This window comes from Coregonus clupeaformis, chromosome 9 (assembly GCF_020615455.1).
Source record: "Coregonus clupeaformis isolate EN_2021a chromosome 9, ASM2061545v1, whole genome shotgun sequence".
NCBI classification, from domain to species: Eukaryota; Metazoa; Chordata; class Actinopteri; order Salmoniformes; family Salmonidae; genus Coregonus; species Coregonus clupeaformis.
Window position 1 is genome coordinate 42,241,638 of NC_059200.1, and position 14,558 is coordinate 42,256,195.

Consider the following 14,558-nt stretch of genomic DNA (forward strand, 5'->3'; position numbering starts at 1 on the left):
AAATGTATTTGGCTAAGGTGTATGTAAACTTCTGACTTCAACTGTATATATTTATTTATTTTTTATATACGGTCTTGTCTATACATGGACATAATTCTGCTTTTGAAAGTCAAGCAAAACAATCAGAATAGTTGACATTGCACCACAATAATATAACATAAATTATCTCAGAAGCTGTGAAATTACCATATTGTGATACTACCATATTCAGCCACCAGAGGGTAGCACTGATCCACTGCGGTGGAGCGCACTCGGATCTAAAAGCTTCCCTACACATTAAAGCAGTACTAACAAATATTATGGTGTGGATTACTATTTAATATTTATTTACATGTTAGATAAAACACAGCAAAAGAGAGGAAATTCAATTTCACAGTACTGGATGGGTAGATGTCTATAGAAAACTGAAGTACTAGCTGAGAAGAACACAGGAAAGAGGGAGAGAACAAAATTACAGACATTCTCAGACATGAAGTAGCTAAGTGGTGCTATAGTTACTGAAGAAAGGCTTCAGACATGCATTATGACAGGCAGAAGAGAGTGGCCTGACAGACAGGGATGGACAGGGACAGACAGGACAGAGAATAGTAAGTAGAGGGGGGCCGTACACTCACAGTGGCCGGGGAGGCTCGGGTGGTCTGGGCTGCTGGGTGGGGGGCAGAGTTGTCCATGGTGTTGCCCCCAATGAGGTAGGCCCCAGAGCTACTGATGATCTGCCCCCCAGCCAGACTCATGGTGAGCCCCCCGTTCCCCCCTCCGTTGTTAGCCATGCTATGGGATGACACCACCGTGGACACCTGGGAAGAGCTGCCCTGCGTGTCAAAGTAGCTCCCTCCACTGTTCTGGCTGTACAGCTGGGGCTCGGAGTACGAGTATGTTCGTCTAGGCAAAAACAGTGGAGGAAAAAGTTACACATTTCCCCCCCCCAGAGCAATAGGTTCAGGATAATGTCCCTTTACATAAAGGCATGTTTCAATAGAGTGCTAGAGTGCCTATTGGATGTGAATTAGCGGTGCCATTCTGAGCCTTCGTGGGCATTCAATATTCCTGTGTTATTGAAAGTGGAGTTTCCATAGTTACTCAAATCACCTGAGGAGTGGCTGCGCCAACAGAGATTTCTGTGTTTGTCGTTTTTCACTGCAGTCACTCCATTACCCTGGCCTCTGATATAATGACACCCTTCAGTGCCTTGACACAACTCCCTTTTATGATGGCAGGTATAAATTCAAGTGGACCAGAAACATATTCTCGCTCAACCCTTTATAAAGACATATGCCAGAACTCTGCCCTTACGAAAAAATTGTGGTATGCTGCAAATACTGCGTCCAAAACAACACCATTTTTTTACTGCAGTAATTTTGCAGTGTAACTGCAGTTATTCTGCAATTACTGCATCCAAAATACCACAGTCAACTGCAGTTAATGCACTTTTAGTGCAGTTTCAAAAATGCCATCTTTTTTTATAAGGGTGGACAGATAACAGGGTATGGAGGAAAGTTTGGGGCGCTGGGAGGATTCTTGTTGACAAATCATCTGAACTGTAAGAAATATTCACCGCCCTTTGTCATGTAGAAGACATTACTGTACTCTTTTATGTCTACTTCTGTGGAGGAGGAGACAAGAATGTGGTACTAACACACAGTTAACAGACTCAAATAGTGTGTAAGTGTGTGCTCAGCTCACATGTTCTGCCTGTTAGCCAGGCCGTGCCTCTCCCTGAACCCCTCCCTCGGAGACTGCTGTCTGTCTGTCTGTGACTGTGTGTCTGTCACTATGGGACAGCCACAGCCTGGCCTAGCCAGTGGAGAGTGTACCCTGTCCCCCAAGTCCAGGAGAAGAGTCAGTAGCACTTATCGATACTCCTGGTCATCTCCAGGTGACTGCACACATTCATACAGTACTTCACTGTGCTGGTACTTACTTCCCCTGCGCCCGTGACTATAGCTGTTGCCATTGACTACAGAGAATACGTTAAAGTGACTATGTGTAGTGCCACTGTAGCGGAGTGGTGGCAAAGGTGTGTAAACAACACTAAAAACACTCACATGTTCCCATTGGTATAGACGCCACTGTTCTCCTCCACGTACTGCACCTGTTGTGCTGGGTATACATGCTGAACCTGTTGAACAGTCTGGGCCTGCAACGACACAGCGAAGCGTTAGATAAAAATCTCTCTCACACACACACACACACACAGTGTACCTGTTGCTGGACAGGCACCTGAGAGGTCACCTGCTGGGCGGAGCCTGCGGGCTGCACAGGCACGGCGGTATGGACAGTGGAGGCGGAGTCAGCGCCTGCCTCAGGGGTCTGCATGGCGCCTGCAGGAGAGCGAGAGGACACATTGGTCAACTGGATACCACCAGAGCCATTGATGGAAGGGACTATAGAGAACAACAAGCTCTGAACTCTGGCCTGGCACCACTGTGGCAAAACAAACTCCACTGCAACGAACTCCACAAGCAACCTTCTTCTCAATTTGGTTTGCACGCACCGTACCAGAACAATTTAAGATACGGTGTGTCTGGGTCTGGGAGTATAAAATCAATATCACTCAGACATAAATCCTAGATGATTTGACATTTTTATAATAATAATAAATAATATTATTATTATTATTATTATTATTATTATTATTATTATACGGGTTGACTAATGAACAGTGATTATTCAGATCCTGGCAAGACAGGAAGTAAGCTTCTGTACCAATCATTTATGCACAACATGCAAGGATACAATCACAGTACCATTGAAATGGCAGGTAGCCTAGCGGTTAAAAGTGTTGGGCCAGTAACCAAAAGGTCGCTGGTTCGAGTGCCCGAGCAGACTAGGTGAAAAAAATCTGCCGATGTACCCTCGAGTAAGGCACTTAACCCTAATTTCTCCAGTAAGTCACTCTGGATAAGAGCGAAATGGCTAAAATGGAATAAGAACAGACTCTCAAATGGAGACAGTGCTCAAGCTCCAACAAAGTAGTAGGAACCCCTCACACTGACTGTACCTGTGATATTATGGCTGCTGTACGGAATGTACTCAGGTCACTGAGGTAGTGTACGAGTCAGTGGTCCGAGCAGCGGGTTCTTGTCTCCGTGTTCATAGCAATAAAATCCAGTTAATATTTAACAGCCCTAATGAGCTGCTTTCTCTGCTCTCACAAATCTGTTTTCTTCACATTTACATTACATTTTAGTCATTTAGCAGACGCTCTTATCCAGAGCGACTTAGTTAGTGAATGCATACATTTTCTTACTTTACAACTTCCAACAGTTTTTTTATCATTCAGACATCTTTTGATTTATTTATTGCCAAACTCATTTAGGTTAACTTTGTGAAAATCTGGTCATGTCCATCACTGTCAAACCACATATTTTACTTAGTTCTCCCACCTCTGCATTGGAACACATCCATAGATGTCCCAAAATCCAGGGTGTCAGTGATTTAGAATCCAGCTTTATTGGCTAACGACCAAACCTTGAACACACAGAGCTACAGTGAGATGAGGACTTGGGCAGAGGGAGACATTCACAGTGACGCAGCATGTAGGCTAATCATAGAACAGTCCCCTCTCCTCCTCCTCCGTCCTCCATGGTGCCCCCCCTCTCCTCCCTCCTTCTACCCCCCTCTTCTGCTCAACTTAGTTTCCATGACCAAGCCTCTCCTGGTTAATTAACCTGTCTCCTAATAGCTCTGGATCTCTCCAGGGTCTGCCTGGCCTCCTCCACCTTCGCTCTCTCTCTCTCTCCTACTCCTCCCCCATCTCTTCATCTTCAGTGATATAACGGAGGTTAACAGGTGTTTTGTTAAGATGCATTTCTCCCTTCATAATGTCTGATTGCACAGCACAGAGAGCGAGTGCACAGGGTGGCACTCAGCAGCATTCCCATTTAACTCAAGAGGCTGGATTGGATGGAATAGTATTTTTTCCCATCCTTTATTGCTAAAACACTGAAACAGTTGAGCACTGATGATTCAGACAGGTGGTTCAATGCTGTTCACAGAAAGAACCAGAGACCTGTCAGAACATTCTGCTGCTGTCGTTCTGCCGTCAGTCACGACTTTCAAACTGAAACCTCTCAGTTGAAGGAAGGAACATAGCCTATACTTTTATGGGGCAGCAGGGGTTTAAGTATTCCCCTTGTTTCTGTAATGTATTAGCCATTTGATACAACCCAAGACAGAAACACTTTCAACATTTTGAAGAGCTCCCAGCATCCGGTGAAGATGAAAATCCTGCATGACTTAATTCACTTATCGTTCCATCTCTGATTCGATGATGGCCTTTTAATGTCGCTCAGTTAACTTTCCATATGTTCTGCTGATAGCCTGACATTGTGTAAAAAGCTCCAAAAGCCCAGGTACCTGATCACAAGGCGATGCTAGGAAGACCGCAGACGACAGAAACTAACATGACAGTGACAGTCGGTGCCAGGGAGATGATGCTGACATGGCTAAGTAATCCAGAGGTCCCCTGCAGGTCATGCTCTCTTCTCTAGTCTCTACAGGTTCCATTTTTCTTCTGCTCCCTGCAGCCTGCCAGCTAAAGTACAGGGCCCTGTCGAACCCTACTACACAAAGCCCACCTGCTCCCTGCAGCCTGCCGTAGGAGAGCTAAAGTGCAGGGCCCTGTCGAACCCTACTACACAAAGCCCACCTGCTCCCTGCAGCCTGCCGTAGGAGAGCTAAAGTGCAGGGCCCTGTCGAACCCTACTACACAAAGGCCACCTGCTCCCTGCAGCCTGCCCCTGACGAGACCCCTGATGATTAGGAGACGAGGAGAGGAATGACTTTCTGGAAGTAAACAGGGCACCTGCCGCACTCCCGCAGCCCCTTACACCCCCCCATCCCTAGGCTCTTTATTCAGCCTGCTCTCACTCCCCTGTGGTCCACTTAAGCGCTGTGCTCCACTGAGCAACTGCATGTTCTACAAAGCCACGCAGGAACAAAGGCCACTGAGGAGGGCAACACTCGCCTCTCCTTCACCTCCCTGGCTCCTTCCTCCCCATTTGACTTTGACTGACAGCTGAGGAAATGGGGTGGGGGGCTATTACATCAGAAGATCAGAGTGAGATGTCGTCACATTATCAGCGCCAATAAAGGTGCAACTTGATTGGCATAACCAAATTGAATACAGTATCTTGAAAGTCTAAAATACTGATGCCTCCAATATCCATTTTCAGCATGAGACTGGTAGCAAGTGGATTGTCCTAAACCTAAAATGTATTGATGAATGTCCTGAAACAACATGTTTTAGAGAGGGGTGGTAACACTGTCGAAGAAAGGCAACCCCAAATAAAGAGGCATGTCTGATTTGTATTGATCTCATTTCCTTCACAGCTCCATCATAATAGACCTATGTGGCAATGAGAACGTTTACATGCACATTAATAATCTGGTTTTAAACTGATTATAGTAGTAGACGGAGTATGGCATTAAGCACAGTAAGGTGTTAACATGACTATCTTAAATCAGCGTAAGATCATAATCAAAGTAAGCATAAGCCGATTAAAACACCTGGTTTTCTGAGCAATCTTTCGAATTATTAGGACATGTAAACACCTTTAAATCTGAGTTACAGTGATGTATTTGATCTGCGCATGTGCTAGCACCAGCCGAGTTCAGAACAACTGAACGTTTGCAGAAGTACTTCACATACAAATTTACACCCAAATTCAGAATCAAATAGGCCTCCCAAAAATATTGCTGTGGTAAAATGTTTATTTTGATTGCCGATTTTCTGCATTTATCAAAGTCCCATTAGGTAACCTGATTTCAGATGTGTCCAAGTAAACAGGATAATTAGGGAAATTGTTTCTTGCAAAGTGTGTAAATGTTGTTTTAATCAAACTATTATATTAATCTCACTATCCACAATAATCGTATTATTGTGTGCATACAACCATACTCAATGTTAGGTAATAAAAACACTGTCTGAAGCGGCAGCATTAACCAATTTCCTTTACAATTATGGAACAGGACTACACCAGTGATACAGTACACCTTGTCATGTAAAAACACAATGAGATGACAGGCAGAGGTGTGCTTATTTAAACATGTAAAGGTCTCCTGTTCAGTCAACAATGTCTGATCCACATGTAGTGTACACCGGCTGCTGTGCTGTGGGTGCAGATAAGAAAACAAAACCCCCAGTTTATGCTGGTAAGCTATGAAAATGGACGGATGAATAATTGAATTAAATCAGCTGCTCTTTAAGTGATGGGAAACGGAACAGGATCCAGGGAACAGGTGGCATGGTCCTATTTTGCCCTACACCTGACTTCAGGTAAGTGGTAATGTGATCTGATAACTAGCCGTTTCTGACATCCTGTCCTCTGTACACAGACGTGTGTGTGTGTGTGTTGCCTTAAACATCTGTAGATAGGAGAGGAGTCGGCTGAATATAAATCAAGAGGGGGAGGCACACACGACAGTGGTTGCATGTTCCTAAGAAATAGGCCTAGGCTATAGCCTATAACTTATGGGCCCAACTTTAACAATGTATAACAATAATAGTGTCAAGACAGACCTTCAAATGCTCATGCTTTAGAACTGGAGTCCCCATATCACAGCAATAACTTCTCAAATCAAGCTGTGCAAATAATCATTACGCTAATTCGTTGTAATTCATTCATTTCAATGAATTGTTTTCCAGATGTTGCCTTTGCCAGTCTGTTCCGTTCATTTGGAATCGATGCCTGCAGAGGTTTCTTAACGCATCAGGGGCCACATGACAAATTCAGTGGACTACGACGTAACAGATTTATTGATGTAGCTTGCAATACTATAAAAAGGTAAGATTGAAACTATTTTATTTTGAGACACAACCCAAATAAGCATGCACTGCAGTAATCATAGCTGGAGTCTTTAACAATTTTGAAGGCCTTCCTCTGACACCGCCTGGTATAGAGGTCCTGGATGGCAGGAAGCTTGGCCCCAGTGATGTACTGGGCCGTACGCACTACCCTCTGTAGTGCCTTGCGGTCGGAGGCCGAGCAGTTGCCATACCAGGCGGTGATGCAACCAGTCAGGATGCTCTCGATGGTGCAGCTGTATAACTTTTTGAAGATCTGAGGACCCATGCCAAATCTTTTCAGTCTCCTGAGGGGGAATAGGCTTTGTCGTGCCCTCTTCACGACTGTCTTGGTGTGTTTGGACCATGATAGTTTGTTGGTGATGTGGACACCAAGGAACTTGAAGCGCTCAACCTGTTCCACTACAGCCCCGTCGATGAGAATGGGGGCGTGCTCAGTCCTCTTTTTTTTCTTCTTCCTGTAGTCCACAATCATCTCCTTTGTCTTGATCACGTTGAGAGAGAGGTTGTTATCCTGGCACCACACAGCCAGGTGTGGGACCTCCTCCCTATAGGCTGTCTCATCATTGTCGGTGATCAGGCCTACCACTGTTGTGTTGTCAGCAAACGTAATGATGGTGTTGTAGTCGTGCCTGGCCATGCAGTCATGGGTGAACAGGGAGTACAGGAGGGGACTGAGCACGCACCCCTGAGGGGCCCCCGTGTTGAGGATCAGCGTGGCAAATGTGTTGTTACCTACCCTTACCACCTGGGGGCGGCCCGTCAGGAAGTCCAGGATCCAGTTGCAGATGGAGGTATTTATTCCCAGGGTCCTTAGCTTAGTGATGAGCTTTGAGGGCACTATGGTGTTGAACACTGAGCTGTAGTCAATGAACAGCATTCTCACGTAGGTGTTCCTCTTGTCCAGTTGGGAAAGGGCAGTGTGGAGTGCAATAGAGATTGCATCATCTGTGGATCTGTTGGGGCGGTATGCAAATTGGAGTGGGTCTAGGGTTTTTGGGATAATGGTGTTGATGTGAGCCATGACCAGCCTTTCAAAGCACTTCATGGCTACAGACGTGAGTGCTACGGGTCGGTAGTCATTTAGGCATGTTATCTTAGTGTCCTTGGGCACAGGGACTATGGTGGTCTGCTTGAAACATATTGGTATTACAGACTCAGTCAGGGACATGTTGAAAATGTCAGTGAAGACACTTGCCAGTTGGTTAGCACATGCTCGGAGTACATGTCCTGGTAATGTACTCCGAGCATGTGAATGTTGACCTGCTTAAAAGTCTTACTCACATCGGCTATGGAGAGCGTGATCACAGTCATCTGGAACAGCTGGTGTTCTCATGCATGCTTCAGTGTTGCTTGCTCGAAGCGAGCTTAGAAGTGATTTAGCTCGTCTGGTAGGCTTGTGTCATTGGGCAGCTTGCGGCTGTGCTTCCCTTTGTAGTCTGTAATAGTTTTCAAGCCCTGCCACATCCGACGAGTGTCAGAGCCGGTGTAGTACGATTCAATCTTAGTCCGGTATTGACTCTTTGCCTGTTTGTGGGTTCATCAGAGGGCATAGCGGGATTTATTATAAGCGTCCAGGTTAGAGTCCCGCTCCTTGAAAGCGGCAGCTCTACCCTTTAGCTCAGTGCGGATGTTGCCTGTAATCCATGGCTTCTGGTTGGGGTATGTAAGTACGGTCACTGTGGGGATGACGTCATCGATGCACTTATTGATGAAGCCAGTGACTGATGTGGTGTACTCCTAAATGCTATCTGAAGAATCCCGGAACATATTCCAGTCTGTGCTAGCAAAACAGTCCTGTAGCTTAGCATCTGCGTCATCTGATCACTTTTTTATTAACCGAGTCACTGGTGCTTCCTGCTTTAGTTTTTGCTTATAAGCACAAATTAAAGTCCCCGGCCACTAGGAGCGCTGCCTCTGGATGAGAGTTTTCCTGTTTACTTATGGCCTTATACAGCTCTTTGAGTGCAATCTTAATCCCAGCATCGGTATGTGGTGGTAGATAGACAGCTATGAAAAATATAGATGAAAAGTCTCTTGGTAAATAGTGTGGTCTACAGCTTATCATGAGATACTCTACCTCAAGCGAGCAAAACCTAGAGACTTCCTTAGTATTACATTTTGTGCACCAGCTGTTGTTTACAAATATACACAGACCGCCACCCCTTGTCTTATCGGAGTCAGCCGTTCTATCCTGCCGATGTAGCGTATATCCCGTCAGCTGTATGTTGTCCATGTCGTCGTTCAGCCACGACTCAGTGAAACATAAGATATTACAGTTTTTAATGTCCTGTTGGTAGGATAACCATAATCTTAGGTCATCCAATGTGTTCTCAAATGATTGAACATTGGCTAATAGGATTGATGGAAGAGGCAGTTTACTCGCTCGCCGTCGGATCCTTACAAAGCACCCCCTGACCTATGTCCACCTATGTCTCTTTCTCATGCGAATGACGGGGATTTGGGCCTTGTCGGGTGTCTGTAGGATATCCTCCGCGTCCGGCTCGTTGATGAAAAAATCTTCGTCCAATACGAGGTGAGTAATCGCTGTCCTGATATCCAGAAGCTCTTTTTGGTCATAAGAGACAGTGGCAGAAACAAACGTCTAGAAGGAGTTCCCACATATGCTGAGCACTTGTTGGCTGCTTTTCCTTCACTCTGCGGTCCAACTCATTCCAAACCATCTCATTTAGGTTGAGGTCAGGTGATTGTGGAGGCCAAGGTCATCTGATGCAGCACTCCATCACTCTCCTTGGTCAAATAGCGCTTACACAGCCTGGAGGTGTGTTGGGTCATTGTCCTGTTGAAAAACAAATTATAGTCCCACTAAGAGCACACCAGACGGGATGGCATATCGCTACAGAATGCTGTGGTAACCATGCTGGTTAAGTGTGCCTTGAATTCTAAATAAATCACTGACAGTGTCACCAGCAAAGCACCCCCACACCATAACACCTCCTCCTCCATGCTTCACGGTGGGAACCACACATGCAGAGATCATCCGTTCACCTACTCTGTGTCTCACAAAGACACAGCGGTTGGAACCAAAAATCTCAAATTTGGACAGATTTCCACCGGTATAATGTCCATTGCTTGTGTTTCTTGGCCCAAGCAAGTCTCTTCTTCTTTGTGGTCCTCTGTAGCTCAATTGGTAGAGCATGGCGCTTGTAACGCCAGGGTAGTGGGTTCGATCCCCGGGACCACCCATAGGTAAAAATGTATGCGCACATGACTAAGTTGCTTTGGATAAAAGCGTCTGCTAAATGGCATTTATTTATTTATTATTGGTGTCCTTTAGTAGTGGTTTCTTTGCAGCAATTCCTACATGAAGGCCTGATTCACAGTCTCCTCTGAACATGTTGAGATGTGTCTGTTACTTGAACTCTGTGAAGCATTTATTTGGGCTGCAATCTGAGGTGCAGTTAACTCTAATGAACTTATCCTCTGCAGCAGAGGTAACTCTGGGTCTTCCTTTCCTGTGCCGGTCCTCATGAGAGCAAGTTTCATCATAGCGCTTGATGGTTTTTGCGACTGCACTTAAAGAAACTTTCAAAAGTTCTTGACATTTTCCAGACTGACCTTCATGTCTTAAAGTAATGGACTGTCGTTTCCCTTTGCTTATTTGAGCTGTCCTTGCCATGATATGGACTGTACACCACCCTTACCTTGTCACAACACAACTGATTGGCTCAAACATATTAAAGGAGGAAATAAATTCCACAAATTAACTTTTAACAAGGCACACCTGTTCATGAAGCTGGTTGAGAGAATGCCACGAGTGTGCAAAGCTGTCATCAAGGCAAAGGGTGGCTACTTTGAAGAATTTCAAATATAACATATTTGGATTTGTTTAACACTTTGTTTACTACATGATTCCATAGGTGTTATTTCATAGTTCTGATGTCTTCACTATTATTCTACAATGTAGAAAATAGTAAAAATAAAGAAAAACCCTGGAATGAGTAGGCGTGTCCAAACTTTTGACTGGTACTGTAAGTGTTCAGACCCTTTGCTATGAGACTCGAAATTGAGCTCAGGGTGCATCCTGTTTCCATTTATCATCCTTGAGATGTTTCTACAACTTGATTGGAGTCCACCTGTGGTAAATTCAATTGATTGGACATGATTGGTGGAGTGCTGCAGAGATGGTTGTCCTTCTGGAAGGTTCTCCCATCTCCACAGAGGAACTCTGGAGCTCTGTCAGTGACCATCGGGTTCTTGGTCACCTCCCTGACCAAGGCCCTTCTCCCTCGATTGCTCAGTTTGGCTGGGCGGCCAGCTCTAGGAAGTCTTGCTGGTTCAAAATGTATTCCGTTTAAGAACGATGGAGGCCACTGTGTTCTTGGGGACCTTCAACGCTGCAGACATTTTTTGGTTCCCTTCCCCAGATCTGTGCCTCAACACAATCCTGTCTCAGAGCTCTACGGACAATTCCTTCGACCTCATGGCTTTGTTTTTGCTCTGACATGCACTGTCAACAGTGGAACCTTATATAGACAGGTGTGCCTTTCCAAATCATGTCCAATCAATTGAATTTACCACAGGTGGACTCCAATGAAGTTGTAGAAACATCTCAAGGATGATCAATGGAAACAGGATGCACCTGAGCTCAATTTCGAGTCTCATAGCAAAGGGTCTGAATACTTATGTAAATATGGTATTTCTGTTTTCAATCAATTTGCTAAAATTTCTAAAAACCAGTTTTCGCTTAGTCAAAATGGGGTATTGTGTGTAGATTGATGAGGGGGAAAAAATGTTCACTCCATTTTAGAATAAGGTTGTAACATAAAATGTGGAAAAGGGGAAGGGGTCTGAATACTTTCCGAATGCACTGTACTTACCAAGAAGACAGTGAATGTTCCTGAATGGCCGAGTTAGTTTTGACTTAAATCTGCTTGAAAATCTATGGCAAAACCTGAAAATGGTTGCCTAGCAATGATCAACAACCAATTTGACAGAGCTTGAAGGATTTTTAAAAGAATAAATGGGCAAATGTTGCACAATCTAGGTGTGAAAAGCTCTTAGAGACTTACCCAGAAAGACTCAATGCTGTAATTGCTGCCAAAGGTAATTGTAACATGTATTGAATACTTATCTAAATCAAGATGTTTTTTAAAACTTTTTTTTATACAAATGTTATAATTTTTCTTCCACTTTGACAGAGTATTTTGTGTAGATCGTTGACAAGAAATGACAATTAAATCAATTTTAATTCCACTTTGTAACAACAAAATGGGGAAAAAGTCAAGGGATGTGAATACTTTCTGAAGGCACTGTACCAGTAATTTCTTGGCTTGTTTGTCAGGGAAAGGTAATGTGAGGGTGTCTCACAAACAATTAGGCCTATGTGGTCAGGAGACCCAACAAGACCCACTGTGCACCTGTCGCCCCTCCCCCATCTCGACACACACCTGTTCCTCTCCCTTAGTGGGACCAGAGGGCTGCGGCTGGCTGCAGAGAACACCCAGTGGACCTGACTGTAAAGAAGTATAATGCAACATAAAGAAACCTGGAGCTTTCCCTTCCTCACAACAAGTGAGCAGAGGGGTCCAAATACATGTATAATCATCCAAGAGGACATAAGAGCCTCAAAATCACTTGGAGGAAACTGATAATCTTTAGAGATTCATGTGTCTCTACACTTTCATAGACAATTTGCTGTGAACAATAATACAATAATGTAGCCTATAATTTATCAAGTGAAAAAATAGTCTGTAAGGAGTAGCATGAGAGGAAAACATGTTTGAATCTGGGCGGCAGGCCTATAAACCGCTCTTGACTGAGCAAACACCAAACTAGCATTCAGAGCAGAGATGCCAAGGATATTTCCATGCTGCAGATTAATAAAACTTGTGGTGCACCTTAATGCAAATTGCAGAGGTTTGAGAGAGTAAAAAAAGTGTGTTCAAAGCCATTTTAATTATGCTTTAGTGGAGAGAACTGGGATATGGCCCTGAGAATGATTACAAAGCCACCCAGCCTATTCCAGATATAATCATCATTCCCACTTTGAGAACCTGACTGTCTGCTGTCCCTTTCATTGTCCCAGCGATTCTATACTGCTCTCCATTTTCAAGGAGGGTCAGAAAATGTAGGCCTAACGAAATGACATCTGAAAACCCATGGTACAATCCCAATTATAATTGAATATTCAAAAGTTATGAACCTTGTATTCCGTGCAATGAATGTCTGTGAGATAGAGGCACGACTGTCATTTGCAGTAAGCTTTAGGCCAAATTTGCAGATTTCCCCTGCTTGGTTGAATCAGTGGGCCCGTTCCTCTGTCCACGTGTTGCTGACATCTGCCAGATCTTACAACGCCTGGATAGGTATTTTACGTATCAGCCAATCACCTCATATGTTATAGCAATCTGTCAGTCAATGACACAGTCGATGACAATGCACGCAACGTCTGAGCAGGGGAAGACGACCAGCGAGTCCAGAACGCAGCTGAAACAGGGTGGTTACACTTCTATTAACCTACCCAATCCCACAAGTAAGTAAAAAAAACACCTGTCATCATCAGGTTCAGTTTGATCAGCAGTTATTAGCCAAATGTAACTTGTCAATTAAAGGAATTTGATAGATGACTGCATTTATTATTTGTGCTTTGTCTTCAAGTATCAACTGCACTCTTCTACCTGCTCACAGCACAATTGCATCTTTCTGACACACACTACAACTTTAGGTAAATGTCAATGTGATAGCTATTGTCGCTTTTACTTGCGTCAGCTTAAACAATTATAAACGTTAGCTAGCTAGTGCACTGTGCCATAGCATATGCATTTCAAACTGGCTAGCTAGCTAGCTATAGATAGGTTATGACTTATGAAACTAGCTGGTTAACGGGTAATTGTGATGACACGTTCAACTTAAAAGAGACCTGAAATCAATAACAATTGAAAGGTTTAGCTAAAGTAGTTAGCTAGCTAACTTGGCTAGCCGCTCTCGCTAACACAGTGTTCGCTACCGAAGCCTTTGTGGCACCTGCTCCGCAACGCTAGCTACAAAGGAAGCTAGCTGGCTAACCAAGTGTACGCTAGCAAGCAAAAGACAAAAGGGAGAAGCTACTGCTAACCTCAATTAGCAACAATTACTGAATGAGGATGGTAGCTCGAATTGTTTCAAAATGACAAAACTACCAATTTTTTGTATTATTAAAAATGTGAGGTATCTTGACAGCCATCATACCAGGAAGTTAGCGATGGTCATTGAAAGACAAATCAGACACCTGCTCTGACTGTAGCTAGCTAGTTGTTAACTAGCGTTAGCCAAAACAAGCTAGCTGGCTAGCTAGCGTTAGCTGTCATTGCACGGCCGATGAGCCACAGCAAACTTGGGTAGGATAGCTAACGTTAGCTAGTTACCCAACATAATAAAAAAATTGGGGGTATAAACGCTGTTTATTAGCTTGCTACTTTCGCAAATAAGCACCTTGCTTTCTAACGTTACCTGGAAGGAAATAACACCTAACGTTAGCTCAGCTAGCTAACCATGTAATAAAGGAGAGTAGACATTAACTTGCTTATGACAAAAATAGCACGGTAGACATTTTATAAAGTAGAATCCTTCGGCGTGAAATAGAGAACACATGCTGGTATAAATATAAGTATATTCAAACCTGGGCTGAAGACTGGTTGATGAGGATGGTGTGGTGGTAATGATGGAACGAGAGGTTGTTGTTGTTGGTGAGTTACAGTCGCCAGGACTACGGTGACTATGGCGCTGCCTCACAGGGCAACAGTTGCTA

General features: G+C 44.2%; 1 protein-coding gene across 5 annotated transcripts in view; it reads right to left on the bottom strand.

Moving 5' to 3' along the window:
• The window catches only part of LOC121573845 (transcription factor RFX3), a 34,293-nt gene extending 19,763 nt beyond the window's left edge, over positions 1-14,530 (bottom strand). The window contains exons 1-4 of one of the 5 annotated variants that reach the window (XM_041886186.1): positions 14,430-14,530; positions 2,233-2,321; positions 2,046-2,137; positions 609-882 (exon numbers count right to left, since the gene is read on the bottom strand). In XM_041886186.1, the coding sequence (XP_041742120.1) occupies positions 609-882; positions 2,046-2,137; positions 2,233-2,316 (450 nt within the window). In that variant the 5' untranslated portion in view covers positions 2,317-2,321; positions 14,430-14,530. Of the gene's footprint in view, positions 1-608; positions 883-1,683; positions 1,881-2,045; positions 2,138-2,202; positions 2,322-14,429 lie in introns of those variants that run through there. The other 4 variants (XM_041886185.1, XM_041886184.1, XM_041886183.1 and 1 more) reach the window with 4 other exon arrangements.
• Between the last annotated feature and the right edge of the window lie 28 nt (positions 14,531-14,558).